Here is a 17,114-nt window from a genome sequence, read left to right on the forward strand (position 1 = left end):
AGGTGATTAGAAGGAAGTGATTTTTCAAAATTCAAACTGCCCAATCAAAGCGCTGCTGCCCTCATTCAGCTTCCTCCTCTTTGGTTTCCTGTAACTGCAAGTTTTCTGCTGCAAACCAAACTTCAACGGAAGTGCAGAAGCTGTGCAGGAGCCGTTTCTGATCCGCCCACAGAGCACGCCATCATTCACGCCGGACCAGAGGGTGGAGCTCGGGGAGGGTCTTCTCATCTGCAGGTTCCCCCACAAATGTTTTTTCTGTACCATCAAAATCAAGCTGTGAGTTTACGGTCACAAAAAAACAGGCTGGAAGCTTTAAAAATGACGTTTGGACAGAAACAACATTCAGCTCTCGTTTCTAATCTCTGCTGAAAAACGCTTTTCAGAATCGTCACTGATCTGTGGAGCATCTCTCAGTGAACCTAGTTTTTCCGAATAAACCTTGTCCAGTTCTCCCCTCAGGTGTGGCTACAGCGAATCCCCTCCCTCCATCTGAGCCCCTCCTCCTTCCCCCCCTCCATGAACCTCCTCCTTGGTCTTCATCACAGAAAAACATCTGGAATATCACCTTTTATTTGTTTCAGGAGAACAGTATGCTAGCATGTAAGAAACCATTGCTTAACATGAATACAGTATGTTACAACGCAAAACATGAAGAATCACACCTATGTGGCCACACAGCCCCCCTCCCCCCACCATGTAAGGCTGACAGCGAGACTGCATGGAAGGAGCACACCACCGCCAACCCACCTCATGGAAGGTTAAAGAAACAAATCAATAAAAGTCCTTCAGAGAAGAGCAGCTCCACAGTCGCCCCGCCCCCCCCAGGAGCTGGAGGGGGGCAGAACAGCGATGATGCCTTTGTAGGTCTTTGACACGCAGAGCGGGAACAAGGCACAGACCATGATGAAGACAACATGGAACCAAAGAAGACGAAAAACGACAGGAGGTCTGATGCACGCCCACGAGGGGGGCGGAGCCTGACAGTCTGGCCACGGTGGAAACGTTCTTGATGAACCAGCTCAACCATGTGCTGCTCCAGAAAATGACAAAGCTGCGGACCATCACCAGCCCTCCAGAGGAACCTTAGTCAGGCGGGGTCCGAGACATGGAGGAATATCACTAGATAAATGGATGAGGGCGCAGCGAGGACATTTGGCGAGGAGAGGATAGTGCCCATGATCGGCTTTGCTCAGAACTGGGTTCTCCATCAGCTCATTTTTTCGATCATCTTATACTGAAACTGAGATACGGTGAAACAGTTCTATCTTTAACTGAGATACGATGGAACAGTTCTGTCTGAAACTGAGATACGATGGAACAGTTCTGTCTGTAACTGAGATACGATGGAACAGTTCTGTCTGAAACCGAGATACGATGGAACAGTTCTGTCTGAAACCGAGATACGACGGAACAGTTCTGTCTGAAACTGAGATACGATGGAACAGTTCTGTCTGAAACTGAGATACGACGCAACAGTTCTATCTGAAACTGAGATACGACGGAACAGTTCTGTCTGAAACTGAGATACGACGGAACAGTTCTGTCTGAAACAGAGATGCGACGGAACAGTTCTGTCTGAAACAGAGATACGATGGAACAGTTCTGTCTGAAACTGAGATACGACGGAACAGTTCTGTCTGAAACCGAGATACGATGGAACAGTTCTGTCTGAAACTGAGATACGATGGAACAGTTCTGTCTGAAACCAAGATACGATGGAACAGTTCTGTCTGAAACTGAGATACGATGGAACAGTTCTGTCTGAAACTGAGATACAATGGAACAGTTCTGTCTGAAATTGAAATACGATGGAACATTTCTGTCTAAAACTGAGATATGACGGAACAGTTCTGTCTGAAACAGAGATGCGACGGAACAGTTCTGTCTGAAACAGAGATACGACGGAACAGTTCTGTCTGAAACTGAGATGCGACGGAACAGTTCTGTCTGAAACTGAGATACGATGGAACAGTTCTGTCTGAAACTGAGATACAATGGAACAGTTCTGTCTGAAATTGAAATACGATGGAACAGTTCTGTCTGAAACTGAGATATGACGGAACAGTTCTGTCTGAAACAGAGATGCGACGGAACAGTTCTGTCTGAAACAGAGATACGACGGAACAGTTCTGTCTGAAACTGAGATGCGACGGAACAGTTCTGTCTGAAACAGAGATACGATGGAACAGTTCTGTCTGAAACCGAGATACGATGGAACAGTTCTGTCTGAAACTGAGATACGACGGAACAGTTCTGTCTGAAACTGAGATGCGACGGAACAGTTCTGTCTGAAACTGATATACGACGCAACAGTTCTGTCTGAAACAGATATACGATGGAACAGTTCTGTCTGAAACTGAGATACGACGGAACAGTTCTGTCTGAAACCGAGATACGATGGAACAGTTCTGTCTGAAACTGAGATACGACGGAACAGTTCTGTCTGAAACTGAGATACGACGGAACAGTTCTGTCTGAAACCGAGATACGATGGAACAGTTCTGTCTGAAACTGAGATACGACGGGAACAGTTCTGTCTGAAACCGAGATACGACCGGAACAGTTCTGTCTGAAACTGAGATACGATGGAACAGTTCTGTCTGAAACCGAGATACGATGGAACAGTTCTGTCTGAAACTGAGATACGATGGAACAGTTCTGTCTGAAACTGAGATACAATGGAACAGTTCTGTCTGAAATTGAAATACGATGGAACAGTTCTGTCTGAAACTGAGATATGACGGAACAGTTCTGTCTGAAACCGAGATACGACCGGAACAGTTCTGTCTGAAACCGAGATACGATGGAACAGTTCTGTCTGAAACTGAGATACGATGGAACAGTTCTGTCTGAAACTGAGATACGATGGAACAGTTCTGTCTGAAACTGAGATACAATGGAACAGTTCTGTCTGAAACAGAGATGCGACGGAACAGTTCTGTCTGAAACAGAGATACGACGGAACAGTTCTGTCTGAAACTGAGATGCGACGGAACAGTTCTGTCTGAAACTGATATACGACGCAACAGTTCTGTCTGAAACAGAGATACGATGGAACAGTTCTGTCTGAAACTGAGATACGATGGAACAGTTCTGTCTGAAACTGAGATACGATGGAACAGTTCTGTCTGAAACTGAGATATGACGGAACAGTTCTGTCTGAAACTGAGATACGACGGAACAGCTCTATCTATGGTTCCGGTTCCTGCTGTCCTGCAGAGAAGAGAACCAGCCACTTTGGAAAATGCTATACTTATTGCTTGTAAAGACACGTAGATCTCTATCTACAAACACTGTACCCCCCAGGCCTGCATGGTTGGTTGCGGTCATTAACTGTAAATGAGAACTGGACAGAGTGGCCCCGCCCCCCTGGTGTTCCAAACAGGTAGTGGTATCCAAGAAGCCAAAGTCCCACAGACATCTATAGATAAATGATCAGGTGTTAGTCATTCTACTGGTCAGAAGAACCGCTCTGGGTCTGATATTTTTTTTCTAACATGTTCTTGATAATCATCTCACTCCTGATTGGTGAGAGTGGTTCCCATAGAAACTCTGACTCGGATCAATTACTGCTTACTGACGACTTATGGCTCCAACATGGCGGCATCCATAACGCAGAAAAATGGCGACTGAATGGACTTCATGACAGCGGAGCCGGACGTAAACCCTTTTCTGGAAGGGGGTCACACTCCGTCACTGCAGTTCTCTGACACGGTCTCTGAGGTGGACCAGCATGATGGGGGGACAGAGGACTGAGTATGGAGGAGGAACTGAACACGCTGACATGGCCGTACATTCCTGGACACAGATGTGGTCGTTAAAAACTCTCTTTGAATCGAATCTTTGTGCATTTTCAGGGTAAAATCTGAGGAAGACTAGTCCAACGTGCACGTCAGCTCCTCTCACACATCCGCACATGCACATGCTACTCCTATGGCATCATGGGAAAAATAGATAACCCCGGCCCCCAGCTTCCATTTGTGCAGCTCTGCCTAACAGAAGGCCTGATGGGAAATGACAGGAGTCCAGGGTTTTGCAGGAGCAGAGTTCTGTCTTTGTGGGGCTTCATGTTTGCATAGAGCTCCTCCATCAGCGAAACGTCCTCCGCGGTCAGACATTGTCTCCTGATCTGTCCGTGGTTCCTCTGCTGGCTGATGGGTCGTTTCTGGTCACATGGATGTTGGGAAGAGCGGCTTTGGGCCCTTCATGCCGTGCTGGACTTCCCCAGCTCCTCCCTGATTGCTGAAAACACAGAGACACGGCGGCCTTGATCACATGACCATAAACACACGGAAGGCAGACTCAATGTCACTTCTAGTGAAAGATGGAGACATTGATCATTACCATCAATAAGCTCTTCCTTTAGTTTGGACAGTTCCTTCCTCATTTCATCAAGAATGTCCTAAAAGCAACAAACAAGCTCACAGTTAACTGTCCAACATCCACAAAGACGGTCAGTCAGATAAACAAAGACGTCCAAGAACTTCATCTGCTCCCTTCAGACCAGAATCTGTAAGGATGAGATATCTGTTCCAGAGAATTCCACAGAGACCTGAAGGCAAACAAGCAGAGTCTGGAGCCTTCAGGTTCTACCTGAAAGATGAACCTGAAACCCGTTCCTGAGAAATTAGGGACAGAACGTTGACTCACCTGTTTCAGTCGGTCATAGTCCAGAGCTTCTGCTGAAACGCCATTGGCACTTAAAGATGATGTGGGCGTCGGTGTGGACTTTAGCCTTTGCAGACAAACACAAAGTCAATCAGCACAACAAGAACCCATAAACATTAAGTCCTAATGGAACCATGCAGGAACCATGGAGGAGGTCCCAGAACCATACCGTACGAAACGCACACTCTGTCCAATCAACAGGATTCAAACCTTTTTAGAGGTTCTCTTTCAGAGTCAGAGGATCCTCAGCTGTTTAATGATCTTTATTATGTTCAGCCAGAACAAGGAACAGAAGCAAGGGAACCTCCAGCAAACAGGAATGCTGCCAGAACAACACAGGTTCCTGCAGAAGACGTTTGCTGGTTCTACGCCAGAGGAGTACAGCCGTCTGTTTTCAAGCTTATCATCTTATCTGGGGGTGGGGATAAGGGGTCCTTCAGCAGCTGCTGTGACTTTAAAAAGATAATGTTGTGTGTGTGCGTGGGGGTGGGTGTCTGTAAGATGGGCGTGCCTGGGGGTGGGTGGGGGTCAGTAAACTTGCCACTAAGATGGATTTTCTGGAACCACTAACAGCAGAAAACTTCAATGTTCTTCATCCTGAAATGCCCAAGCAGAAAGTGCTGCCCCCTGCTGGATGGTCACTTGATCCCAGCCCCCCCTTGGAATGGATGAACATTGGACTCCCCAGGCCTTAGTTTGGGTCACCATAGCGATTTTCATGCTCCCAGCAACAGCAGAGCCTGAAGAGGGCCCTCAGATTGTGGCTACAACGTTAGCAGTAGCATACGGGGTCTTGCCCCAGGACCCTCGCTGAATGAAGCTCAGCACCCCTCTGGGAATCGAACCCCTGGTGTCCTACGTGTCCTACACAGCGGAGCCATCCAAGCATAAGCCCCTCCCCCTCCTGGCATGGCATCCTGTTCACGTTCTGGATTATTCTGTGCAGGTGAGCCGGTACCTTCCGATGACGGGAGACTTGCTGCCGTTCACCGTGTTTGTTCGTTCCCATGGCTTCCTGGGCATGTCTGCAGTGGGGGAGGGGGCATCAGTGAAAATCATGAACTCGGGGGCGTGTGCACATGCACCTGTCACATATAATCATTCCACCCAACACTCACCTGGTGTGCTACATGATGGTACTTTGGGGGTGGAGCTTAAGTCAGCCTCCTCCTGCAGAGCAAAGCCACACAGGTGTTAGAGGATTAGAACCAGCAGCTGATCTGCATGAAGGATCAGAACGCTGAACCTTCTTACAGACCCCCTCCAGGGGAAACTGGGTATGGTGTTTCTTGATGATGGAAGACATTTCTAAAGAAAACGACATTTCTTAGGGTTTCTCTATTCCAATCGTTATGAATCAGGATCACATGATGCTGTTCGCGAAGATCCTATATGTTTGTTCATTCGTCTTCTAAGGCGTTTTGTCCCTGTCGGGGACACAGGGCTGCTGGGGCCTATCCCTGCTCGTGGGCGAAGGCAGGGGACATCCTGGATAGGTCTCCAGTCTATCGCGGGGCCACGACCATACTCACATCAAACCAATGGGTGATTTAAATGAACCAAAGAAGCATGTTTTTGGACGGTGGGGGCCGGACAAACCAACGCATGTTTATGGATCTTGGCTTACAACTGCATCACCATGATGAAAAGAGGGTTGATGGGAGCGGGACTTTTAGGTGAGAGGGCTGGAGGGTTCTACTCACCGATCTCTGGTCAGGTTCAGGTGAAGAACCCTTCTCTGCGATTCTTCTTCTGTAAGATCAGAAACAAATCCTTGGATGTGGTCGTAACAACATTTTTCAATGATGTTCAAGATCTAAACTTTACAGGAAACAAAAAAGGATCTAAAGGGGGATCAAATGATGAACAAAACGTTTAGGTTCCTTCCTAAAAGCATCTAAAGATGAACACATCCAAGAATCATGACAATATTAAAGCAAAAGCCGCATAAAAGCAAGATAAAAAGAAACCATTTGTTAAATACTTCAAACTAAATAAGCACACATTTGTCTTAAAATTGTTGGAAGAAAAATCATCTTAAGTAGAGTTGTTCTCCAAAGAACATTAAAATATAAAATCCTAGTAATAAAATATATTTAATTAGCTAATGTGCTTTTGTAAACATGCTAATCCATGAGAATGTTGAAGTCTGGTTACCTCCTGGCCAGTAAGGCGCTCATTTCTTCCATTAGTCCTCCTCCACCTCCTCCTCCTCCAGCCAGGAGCCCATTCCCTCTGGCGTCTGACTTGGCCCCCACACACCCGGATAAAGAAGAAGCCACAGCTGCTCCTGGATCGTCATTCTGGAGGAGAACCCGGAGAACGTTCCTTTGTTTCAGATTCAAGGAACATGTTTATCACAACAGCTGTACAGGAGGAACCACCTCTGAGGATGTGAGAAGACAAGGGAGCTGTGCACGAGTCTGTGCACGAGCATGTGCACGAGTGAGTGCACGAGCATGTGCACGGGTGAGTGCACGAGCATTTGCACGGGTGAGTGCACGAGCATTTGCACGGGTCTGTGCATGAGCATGTGCACGAGTCTGTGCATGAGCATGTGCACAAGTGAGTGCACAAGCATGTGCACGAGTCTGTGCACGAGCATGTGCACGGGTCTGTGCATGAGCATGTGCACGAGTCTGTGCACGAGCATGTGCACGAGTGAGTGCACGAGCATGTGCACGAGTCTGTGCATGAGCATGTGCACAGACCCGTGCATGAGCATTTGCACAAGTGAGTGCACGAGCATGTGTACAGGTCTGTGCATGAGCATGTGCACGAGTGAGTGCACAAGCATGTGCACGAGTCTGTGCATGAGCATGTGCACGAGTGAGTGCACAAGCATTTGCACAAGTCTGTGCATGAGCATGTGCACGAGTGAGTGCACGAGCATGTGCACGGGTCTGTGCATGAGCATGTGCACGGGTCTGTGCATGAGCATGTGCACGAGTCTGTGCATGAGCATGTGCACAAGTGAGTGCACAAGCATGTGCACGAGTCTGTGCACGAGCATGTGCACGGGTCTGTGCATGAGCATGTGCACGGGTCTGTGCATGAGCATGTGCACGAGTCTGTGCACGAGCATGTGCACGAGTGAGTGCACGAGCATGTGCACGAGTCTGTGCATGAGCATGTGCACAGACCCGTGCATGAGCATTTGCACAAGTGAGTGCACGAGCATGTGTACAGGTCTGTGCATGAGCATGTGCACGAGTGAGTGCACAAGCATGTGCACGAGTCTGTGCATGAGCATGTGCACGAGTGAGTGCACAAGCATGTGCACAAGTCTGTGCATGAGCATGTGCACGAGTGAGTGCACGAGCATGTGCACGGGTCTGTGCATGAGCATGTGCACGAGTCTGTGCATGAGCATTTGCACGATTGACTGCACAAGCATGTGCACGAGCATTTGCACGAGTGAGTGCACAAGCATGTGCACAAGTGCGTGCAGGAGTAAGTGCGTGCATGACAGCCCCCGTGTGATGCTGTTGCACGTCTCCGGGGTCTTTTTCTTTAGGAAATGTAAACAAAGCGAAGGAAACAGGAAAAAGGATAAATACTGTTAATAATGTTTTCTTGGTTTGTTTATACTCGTGTTTTATTGTAAATATCTTCATATTGTTCCTTTGTCTTGTGTTGTAAATGTAATTGTTGAACCTTCTATCCTGATGAAACTCTTAATATGCATTGTCCTAATTTAAATAAATAAATACAAATGAGTGAAGCTATCTGCAACTTTTTATCCTATCTTCACGGATTCGGGGGGGGGGGGGGCCTTACCTTCTGCACTTTGCGCAGCTTGGCTCCAGCCAGGGCGGCGGCCAGTCCAGAGAGGGGGCGGTCCTCTGACGAAGAGAACAGGCTAGAGGGGAGAGGGGGGGGTGGCGGTGGCGGGGGGGCTCCAGGAGGAGGAGCTGGACCTGACAAGGGGGGCGTGGGTCCACCTGCACACAGTGTCGGTGGAAGTGGAGGAGGAGGGGGTGGAAGATGTTGGCCGGCAGGGGTGGTGGGCGTGGCCGCAGGGGTGGTGGGCGTGGCTGCTGGCATAGAGGCAACAGAAGAATCGGGTGGTAAGGGTGGAGCTGGGGGAGGGGTTGTCACCACCTGTCTGTCTGCTGGGTCTGCTGTTGGGGGGGGGATAAAAGCATTAAAAACACACGTGCACGTACAGGTCCAGTGTGCGCATGAGTACATGTGCACGTACAGGTACAGTATGTGCATGAGTACATGTGCACGTACAGGTCCAGTATGTGCATGAGTACATGTGCACGTACAGGTCCAGTATGTGCATGAGTACATGTGCACGTACAGGTCCAGTATGTGCATGAGTACATGTGCACGTACAGGTCCAGTATGTGCATGAGTACATGTGCACGTACAGGTCCAGTATGTGCATGAGTACATGTGCACGTACAGGTCCAGTATGTGCATGAGTACATGTGCACGTACAGGTCCAGTATGTGCATGAGTACATGTGCACGTACAGGTCCAGTATGTGCATGAGTACATGTGCACGTACAGGTCCAGTATGTGCATGAGTACATGTGCACGTACAGGTCCAGTATGTGCATGAGTACATGTGCACGTACAGGTCCAGTATGTGCATGAGTACATGTGCACGTACAGGTCCAGTATGTGCATGAGTACATGTGCACGTACAGGTCCAGTATGTGCATGAGTACATGTGCACGTACAGGTCCAGTATGTGCATGAGTACATGTGCACGTACAGGCTCAAACGCAGCCTGAAGGGTAACTGCTTCATTGATGAGAATTTACTTCACGCATGGCAGCGGCTTTCCAAATATGGTCACGTGGGCGGGGCCACCCCACAATGCACTCTGTGTTCCCAGCCCAAACTGTATTTAAGGTTGTTTTTTGACTTTTCAGCGTGGGAGCAGACGGGAGTTCGGACCGCTTCCCGCGGTGCTTTGAGGAACGCCATCATTCGTCTTTCCGGGTTTGGGAACATCATATTTGTTCTAAAAGTCCAAACTCCGATCTTCTGTCATGTTTCTCATGAATCCTCCCTTTTCCATAAAGAGCGAACAGGTTCTAGTTTCACTCGAAGGTAACAGAAGAACCAAATTGAACCTCTATGTTACCAGGAGGATCAGCTGAGAACGGTTCTCTACAACAGAGAACATGTCTGCTTGTTAAAGCAGCAGAACATCTCCTCTGCCCGTCACAGAAGAAGAACAAAGAAGAACTTTTTTGTTCCGTCTTCCACATTTTGACCTTTATCTGTTTATGTCCATCTACGTTTCATCATAGAACCACATGAACGTCTGCCGGATCATAACTCAAGTGTTCCCCCAAAGTCCCAGAGAACTGGGTCTTCTTCTCAAATCGGTTTTGTTCTTTGTACAAGTTCCCTTTTCTTCCAGAACCCTCCATTCCCAAATGCTGAGAAACCAAAAGATCAACCCAACATAGACAGGAACAGGGTTAGGAACCGGTTCACTGACCCCAAACTGGTACCAGCTTAGGAAAAGGGGCTGTAAGATTCTGGATGGTAGCATCAGTCCAGAACTTCAGATGAACATATGTACGAAGAAAACTTTAGTGAAGGGGATTATGGGTAACGTCGAAGAACGACCACAAATCAGAGGACAAATGTCAAAATTCATCTTTGCTTTTGAAAAACAAAAATGTCGTAAATGGATCAGAACCAAAACAGGCAAAGTTTTACATTTCCAGACTTTTAGATCCCAAACTGTCTGAAAGGAGAACCAGCAGAACGTTAATGAGGGTTCAGAAAGGAATCATTCAGGGACAACAGAAAACAAAAGTTCTGTGGACCAGAACCAGTGAATGTTTTTGCAGTGGTTCAGCCCAGGTCCATCTGTTTGGACCGGGTCCTTACAGGTCTCCAAAGATGCACCACGATGCCGACAAAGCACCTGGTTTCTGTAATCAGGCTGAACCATCAGAGAGAAGCCATAAGAGTCCAGCTCGGACCAATACAGAACCAGAACAGTATTAGAACAGAACCATGCTGCAGGGAAAGCTGAGGATTTTAGCATGTGATCAAATACCCAGATTGTGAGCAGAACCCAGAACCAAATCAGAACCAGGTCACCCCTTCAAGGACCCGCAGTCCAGAAGCCGGCGTGCAGCTGGTTCTGGACGGTCTAAAGCCGAAGCAGCAGAAAGACAGAGAGAGGAAAGTCCCGACTGCAGGCTTACCCTGGGGCTGGCAGGATGACCCCCCAGGAGCCGACTGGGGGTCCGGACCTGCAGCCGGGTCGCACTCCCCCGTCTGGTACTGACCCACGGGGAGCGAGAGGTGCTCAGCAGCAGCAGGGGGCGCTGTGGAGGGAGGGGGCACAGCAGGAGCCTGGCATGACAAGGGGGGGGACGATACTGAGGAAGAAGATGGGTAGGGAGCCATGGGGGAGGGAAGAGGGGGAGGCGTGGGTGGGGGAGGTGGAGTGGGGCAGCCAATGCCCAAAGGGGTGTGGTTATATGGGATGGTTACGGGGGAGGGTGCGGGGAACATTGGAGGGCCGTTGGGGGATGGCGAGGGGGGCTTCTGACTGAGGGGGGAGGGGGCAGCGATGGGGAAGAGGGGCCTGGGGCCGGCGGCCTTACCCGGAGGACTGCTTATCATCACGGGGGGGGACGGGGGCAGAGGGGTGAAGTTGCTGGATGACCACACCACGGACTTGGGGGGAGTAGAAGGGGTGGGGGCGAGCGCCAGGGGAGGGGCTTGTGGAGAAGTGTGCTGGCGCCTGGGAACCGTGGCGTAGTGAGGCAGAACGGGGTGGAAGGCGGAGCTTAGGGAGGTGGCAAAGCGGGAGGCCAAGTGCCTCTGAGGGGGGGTTGGGGGGGTCGTTGAGGACAACGGCCCCCCACCAGAAGCTGGGTAAATGGGCGTGGACGGAGAAACGGGAGTGGAGATAGTCCTGCTGTGCTCCTGGGGTGTCGGGGTGCAGAGAGAGCTTTCAAAGGCTTGGGGGGGGGGGGACAAGAGCAAAGAGAGGAAAGGATGAAGACGAGGAGAGAGAGAAGATGAAGCAGGAAAAACAACAGCAAACAGCGTGTTCTCTGACGTCCTGTTCTCCCCTCTTCTCTCCTGTCCTTCTGTCATGTTCTCCCCTGTTCTTCTGTCATGTTCTCTAATGTTCTTCTGTCATGTTCTCTAATGTTCTTCTGTCATGTTCACTCCCGTTCTTCTGTCATGTTCTCCCCTGTTCTTCTGTCATGTTCTCTAATGTTCTCTCCCGTTCTTCTGTCATGTTCTCTCATGTTCTTCTGTCATGTTCTCCCCTGTTCTCTCCCGTTTTTCTGTCATGTTCTCTCATGTTCTTCTGTCAGGCTCGGGGAGGTGTTCTCTTTCCCATTGTTCATTTTTGGCCCCAAATATACAGCCCAAAGGAAACATGTACACACCATACTCAATTTTATTTTTGCAACAGCTAAACTCGGAATCTGGCTAACAAGGAAAAACCGGTTACTCTCTGTTGGTTGTGTGGATGATACCTTTATGTTTTTTTATCTTCTGAAAAGTCGTGTGAATGTTGAATATGCTTACTTTAAGTTGATCGACGACCTTCAAAAGTTTAAAAATACGTGGGCTCTGGAGGGAGTTCTGTGTATCTATCGGGGAGGATAATAACATAGTGTTCAAATTCTAACGAATTACAGGCTATATACTGATTTTGATGTTGATGCTCCGCAATGGGGTACTTTTTTTTAGGTCTTATTATCTTTCTTTTAACGTACAGTGTGTCTTTAAATTAATGTGATTATTAAAGTTTTTGTAAAAATCAAAATCTTCTGTCATGTTCTCCCCTGTTCTCTCCTGTTCTTCTGTCATGTTCTCTAATGTTATTTCCCGTTCTTCTGTCATGTTTTCTCATGTTCTTCTGTCATGTTCTCTCCTGTTCTCTCCTGTTCTTCTGTCATGTTATCGCCTGTTCTTCTGTCATGTTCTCTTCTGTTCTCCCCTGTTCTTCTGTCATGTTCTCCCCTGTTCTCTCCCGTTCTTCTGTCGTGTTCTCCCCTGTTCTTTCCTGTTCTTCTGTCATGTTCTCTCATGTTCTATCATTTTCTCCCCTGTTCTATCCCGTTCTTCCGTCATGTTATCGCCTGTTCTTCTGTCATGTTCTCTTCTGTTCTCTCCTGTTCTTCTGTCATGTTCTCCCCTGTTCTCTCCCGTTCTTCTGTCATGTTCTCCCCTGTTCTTTCCTGTTCTTCTGTCATGTTCTCTCATGTTCTTCTATCATTTTCTCCCCTGTTCTCTCCCGTTCTTCTGTCACGTTCTCTCATGTTGTTCTGTCATGTTCTTTTCTGTTCTTCTGTCAAGGTATCCCCTGTTCTCTCCCGTTCTTCTGTCATGTTCTCTCATGTTCTTCTGTCATGTTCTCCCCTGTTCTCTCCTGTTCTTCTGTCATGTTCTCTAATGTTCTCTCCCGATCTTCTGTCATTCTTTCTCGTGTTCTTCTGTCATGTTCTCCCCCTGTTCTCTCCTGTCCTTCTGTCATGTTCTCTAATGTTCTCTCCCGTTCTTCTGTCATGTTTTCTCATGTTCTTTTGTCATGTTCTCTTCTGTTCTCCCCTGTTCTCTCCTGTTCTTCTGTCATGTTCTCCCCTGTTCTCTCCCGTTCTTCTGTCATTCTTTCTCGTGTTCTTCTGTCATGTTCTCCCCCTGTTCTCTCCTGTCCTTCTGTCATGTTCTCTAATGTTCTCTCCCGTTCTTCTGTCATGTTTTCTCATGTTCTTTTGTCATGTTCTCTTCTGTTCTCCCCTGTTCTCTCCTGTTCTTCTGTCATGTTCTCTCATGTTCTTCTGTCATGTTCTCCTCTGTTCCCTTCTGTTCTTGTGTCATGTTCTCTCATGTTCTTATGTCCTGTTCTCCCCTGTTCTCTCCCGTTCTTCTGTCATGTTCCCTTCTGTTCTTCTGTCATGTTCTCCCCTGCTCTCTCCCGTTCTTCTGTCATGTTCTCCCCTGTTCTCTCCTGTTCTTCTATCATGTTCTTCTGTCATGTTCTCTCCCGATCTTCTGTCATGTTTTCTCATGTTCTTCTGTCATGTTCTCCCCTGTTCTCTCCTGTTCTTCTGTCATGTTCTCTAATGTTCTCTCCCGTTCTTCTGTCATGTTTTCTCATGTTCTTCTGTCATGTTCTCTCCTGTTCTCTCCTGTTCTTCTGTCATGTTCTCCCCTGTTCTCTCCCGTTCTTTTGTCATGTTCTCCCCTGTTCTTTCCTGTTCTTTTGTCATGTTCTCTCATGTTCTTTTATCATTTTCTCCCCTGTTCTCTCCCGTTCTTCCATCATGTTATCGCCTGTTCTTCTGTCATGTTCTCTCCTGTTCTCTCCTGTTCTTTTGTCATGTTCTCCCCTGTTCTCTCCCGTTCTTCTGTCATGTTCTCCCCTGTTCTTTCCTGTTCTTCTGTCATGTTCTCTAATGTTCCTTTGTCATGTTCTCTCCTGTTCTTCTGTCATGTTCTATCCTGTTCTTCTGTCATGTTCTCCCCTGTTTTCTCCCATTATTCTGTCATGTACTCTCCTTTTCTTCTGTCATGTTCTCTCATGTTCTTCTGTCATGTTTGCCCCTGTTCTCTCCCGTTCTTCCGTCATGTTCTCTCATGTTCTTCTGTCATGTTCTCTACTGTTCCTTTTTCACTTTCTCTCCGGTTCTTTTGTCATGTTCTCTCCTCTTCTCCCCTGTTCTTCTGTCATGTTCTCTCCTGTTCTTCTGTCAGGCTCTCTCATGTTCTCCTCTCTCGGTTTCAGTTTTTTGTGAAGGAGCCACCACAGATCTCCTGTCTGCTTTGTTGTAATATTACCTACAAACACTCGGTTCTGCTTGGTTCTCTAACATGGGCAGATGTTTGTACCCGGTCCTCCAGATCCGCCCCCATGCTCAATCCTCGGTTATTTAGCCGCAGGAGCAGGTGGTTCCAGGTCTTAGAGAACCTTCAATCCAGTAGAAGGAATCATGGTGGCGGATGTGGAGGAGACCATTGTTTGCAGGGCCACAGATGGGTTCTGTGGAGGTCCATACAGACACAGAGGTCATGGTTCAGGGAAACCTGAGAACTAGCTTGAGTTTTGGGGGTGAAACAGGAACGTCAGAGGAGGTCCAGACTAGCAGGTCCAGACCAGGAGGTCCAGACCAGGAGGACCAGACCTGGAAGTCCAGACCCGGTGGACCAGACCAAGAGGTCTAGACTTGGAGAACCAGGCTAGGATGTCTAGCCATGGAGGTCCTGACCTAAAGGTCCAGAACCGGATGTCCGTCTGGAGTTCAAGGACCGGAGGTCCAGACCCGGTGGCCGGACCCGGAAGTCCAGCCTAGGAGTTCCAGACACGGAGGTCAAGACCTGGTAGTCCAGACTAGGAGGTCCAGACCTGGTAGTCCAGACTAGGAGGTCCAGACCATGAGGTCCAGACCCGGAGGTCCTGACCAGGGGGTCCTGACCCAATGGTCCAGACCCGGAAGTGCAGTCTAGGAGTTCCAGACCCAGAGGTTCAGACCTGGAGAACCAGGCCAAGAGGTCTAGACCTGGAGAACCAGGCTAGGATATCTAGCCATGGAGGTCCTGACCCAGAGGGCCAGACCCGAATGTCCAGACTAGGAGTTCTAGACCTGGAGGTCCAGACCCGGAGAACCAGACCAGGAGGTCCTGACCCAATGGTCCAGACCCCGAAGTTCAGCCTAGAAGTTTCAGACCCGGAGGTCCAGACCCGGGGAACCAGACCAAGAGGTTTAGACCTGGAAAACAGGAACAGGAAGTCTAGACTTGGAGGTCCTGACCCGGAGATCCAGACCCGTCGGTCCAGACTAGAAGGTCCAGACCCGGTAGTCAGGACTAGGAAGTCCAGACTAGGAGGTCTTGATCCGATGGTCCAGACCCGGAGGTCCAGACTAGGAGTTCCAGACTAGGAGGTCCAGACGCGGTGATCAGGACTTGGAGGTCCAGACTAGGACTTCAAGACCCGGAGGTCCAGACCCGGTGGTCCGTCTGGGAGGTCCAGACCCAGAGGTCCAGAGCCGGAGTTCCTGACCAGGAGGTCCTGACCCAATGGTTCAGACCCGGAAGTTCAGCCGACGAGTTCCAGACCCAGAGGTCCAGACTAGGAGTTGAAGAACCGGAGGTCCAGACCCGGTGGCCGGACCCGGAAGTCCAGCCTAGGAGTTCCAGACCCGGAGGTCAAGACCTGGTAGTCCAGACCTGGTGCTCCAGACCCGGAAGTTCAGCCTACGAGTTCCAGATCCGGTGATCCAGACTGGGAGGTTAAGACTAGGAGTTCAAGACCCGGAGGTCCAGACCCAGTAGTCCAGACTAGGAGGTCCAGACCCAAGGAACCAGACCAGAAGGTTTAGACCCGGAGAACCAGACCAGAAGGTCCTGACCTAGAGGTCCAGAACTGGTAGTCCAGAGTAGAAGGTCCAGACCCGGTAGTCAGGACTAGGAGGTCCAGTGCAGGAGGTCTTGACCCGATGGTCCAAACCCAGAGGTCAGAACTAGGAGTTCCAGACCCGGAGGTCCAGACCTGGTAGTCCAGACTAGGAGTTCAAGGAGGTCAAGGAGATCCAGACTAGGAGTTCAAGACCCGGTGATCCATACTGGGAGGTCCAGACCAGGAGGTCCTGACCCGTTGGTCCAGACCCGGTTATCCAGACTAGGAGTTCCAGACTAAGAGGTCCAGACCGGGAGGTTCTTCACATTCAGGGTTTTATCTTCTTGGTGGATCAGACACGTCGTCTAAGTTCAGTTTTTCAGCAAATATATTTCCTGATCCAGTTCTCAGCTTTGGCCCTGACTACAGACCCACTCAGGGATACGTTAGAACCCCACCATGTTGTTATAGTGACTGAAAGAACCAAATGTTCTGACCCAGTCTACAGAATTGCCATTCAATACAGCAGCATAGTACTGAACAGAGAAGTTCATCTCCCCAGTTTGGTCTGAACTCATGTTCCAATCCAGGATCCTTCATCTTTTCTGAGGAACCGGATCGTGTTCTTGACAGCGCCTGGTTTCTGGTGGGGGAGGGGTGTCATATGTCATGAGGAGGTGGTGATGTAAAGTAATCAGACTACCCTCTGCTCTCGTAATTTCACTCACTTCTCGTCTTCTAACTGGATTTGAGTCCGGAGGCCCGTTTTTGCACCACAGGGTCAGCCACAGAACTGGACCCTGGTTCTGGACACTCCGTATAATTACAGCAGCAGCCATGATGCTGGAGGTTCTTCTAATGAAGAATCTCCCCAGGAGGTCTGACTGAGATCCAGAGTCCACAGAGGACCGTTCCCAGAAACGGATCCTAATGCACGGAGCTGAGGGGCGGTCCAAGAACCCATGCTGACCCGATTCTGCAGGACCATCCAACCCTCAACCATCTGCTATCCACAGGACCCAGAATCAGAACCTGTTAGAACCCTTCTGTTCTCGTACACATTACTGAGAACCGTGCACGTTTGGGTCCAGCACTC

At 49.2% G+C, this 17,114-nt stretch overlaps 1 protein-coding gene and 1 long non-coding RNA gene across 7 annotated transcripts in view; both read right to left on the reverse strand.

Annotated features, from left to right (window-relative positions):
- Window positions 1-3,484: 3,484 nt before the first annotated feature.
- enah (ENAH, actin regulator) overlaps window positions 3,485-17,114 on the reverse strand; it is a 41,515-nt gene continuing 27,885 nt past the window's right edge. For 3 of the 6 annotated variants that reach the window (XM_023953002.1, XM_023952999.1, XM_023953000.1), the window contains exons 6-14: window positions 10,857-11,621; window positions 8,449-8,792; window positions 6,826-6,971; window positions 6,372-6,420; window positions 5,787-5,838; window positions 5,627-5,693; window positions 4,651-4,735; window positions 4,345-4,402; window positions 3,485-4,242 (exon numbers count right to left, since the gene is read on the reverse strand). In XM_023953002.1, the coding sequence (XP_023808770.1) occupies window positions 4,205-4,242; window positions 4,345-4,402; window positions 4,651-4,735; window positions 5,627-5,693; window positions 5,787-5,838; window positions 6,372-6,420; window positions 6,826-6,971; window positions 8,449-8,792; window positions 10,857-11,621 (1,604 nt within the window). In that variant the 3' untranslated portion in view covers window positions 3,485-4,204. The remainder of the gene's footprint in view (window positions 4,243-4,344; window positions 4,403-4,650; window positions 4,736-5,626; window positions 5,694-5,786; window positions 5,839-6,371; window positions 6,421-6,825; window positions 6,972-8,448; window positions 8,793-10,856; window positions 11,622-17,114) is intronic. The other 3 variants (XM_023953001.1, XM_023953004.1, XM_023953003.1) reach the window with 3 other exon arrangements.
- Window positions 12,349-17,110, reverse strand: LOC111947071. Its single transcript, XR_002872869.1, has 2 exons — window positions 16,747-17,110; window positions 12,349-16,661 (listed from the first exon to the last, which is right to left on the reverse strand). It is a non-coding gene; the product is annotated as an uncharacterized LOC111947071 (long non-coding RNA).

Source organism: Oryzias latipes, chromosome 24 (assembly GCF_002234675.1).
Source record: "Oryzias latipes chromosome 24, ASM223467v1".
NCBI classification, from domain to species: Eukaryota; Metazoa; Chordata; class Actinopteri; order Beloniformes; family Adrianichthyidae; genus Oryzias; species Oryzias latipes.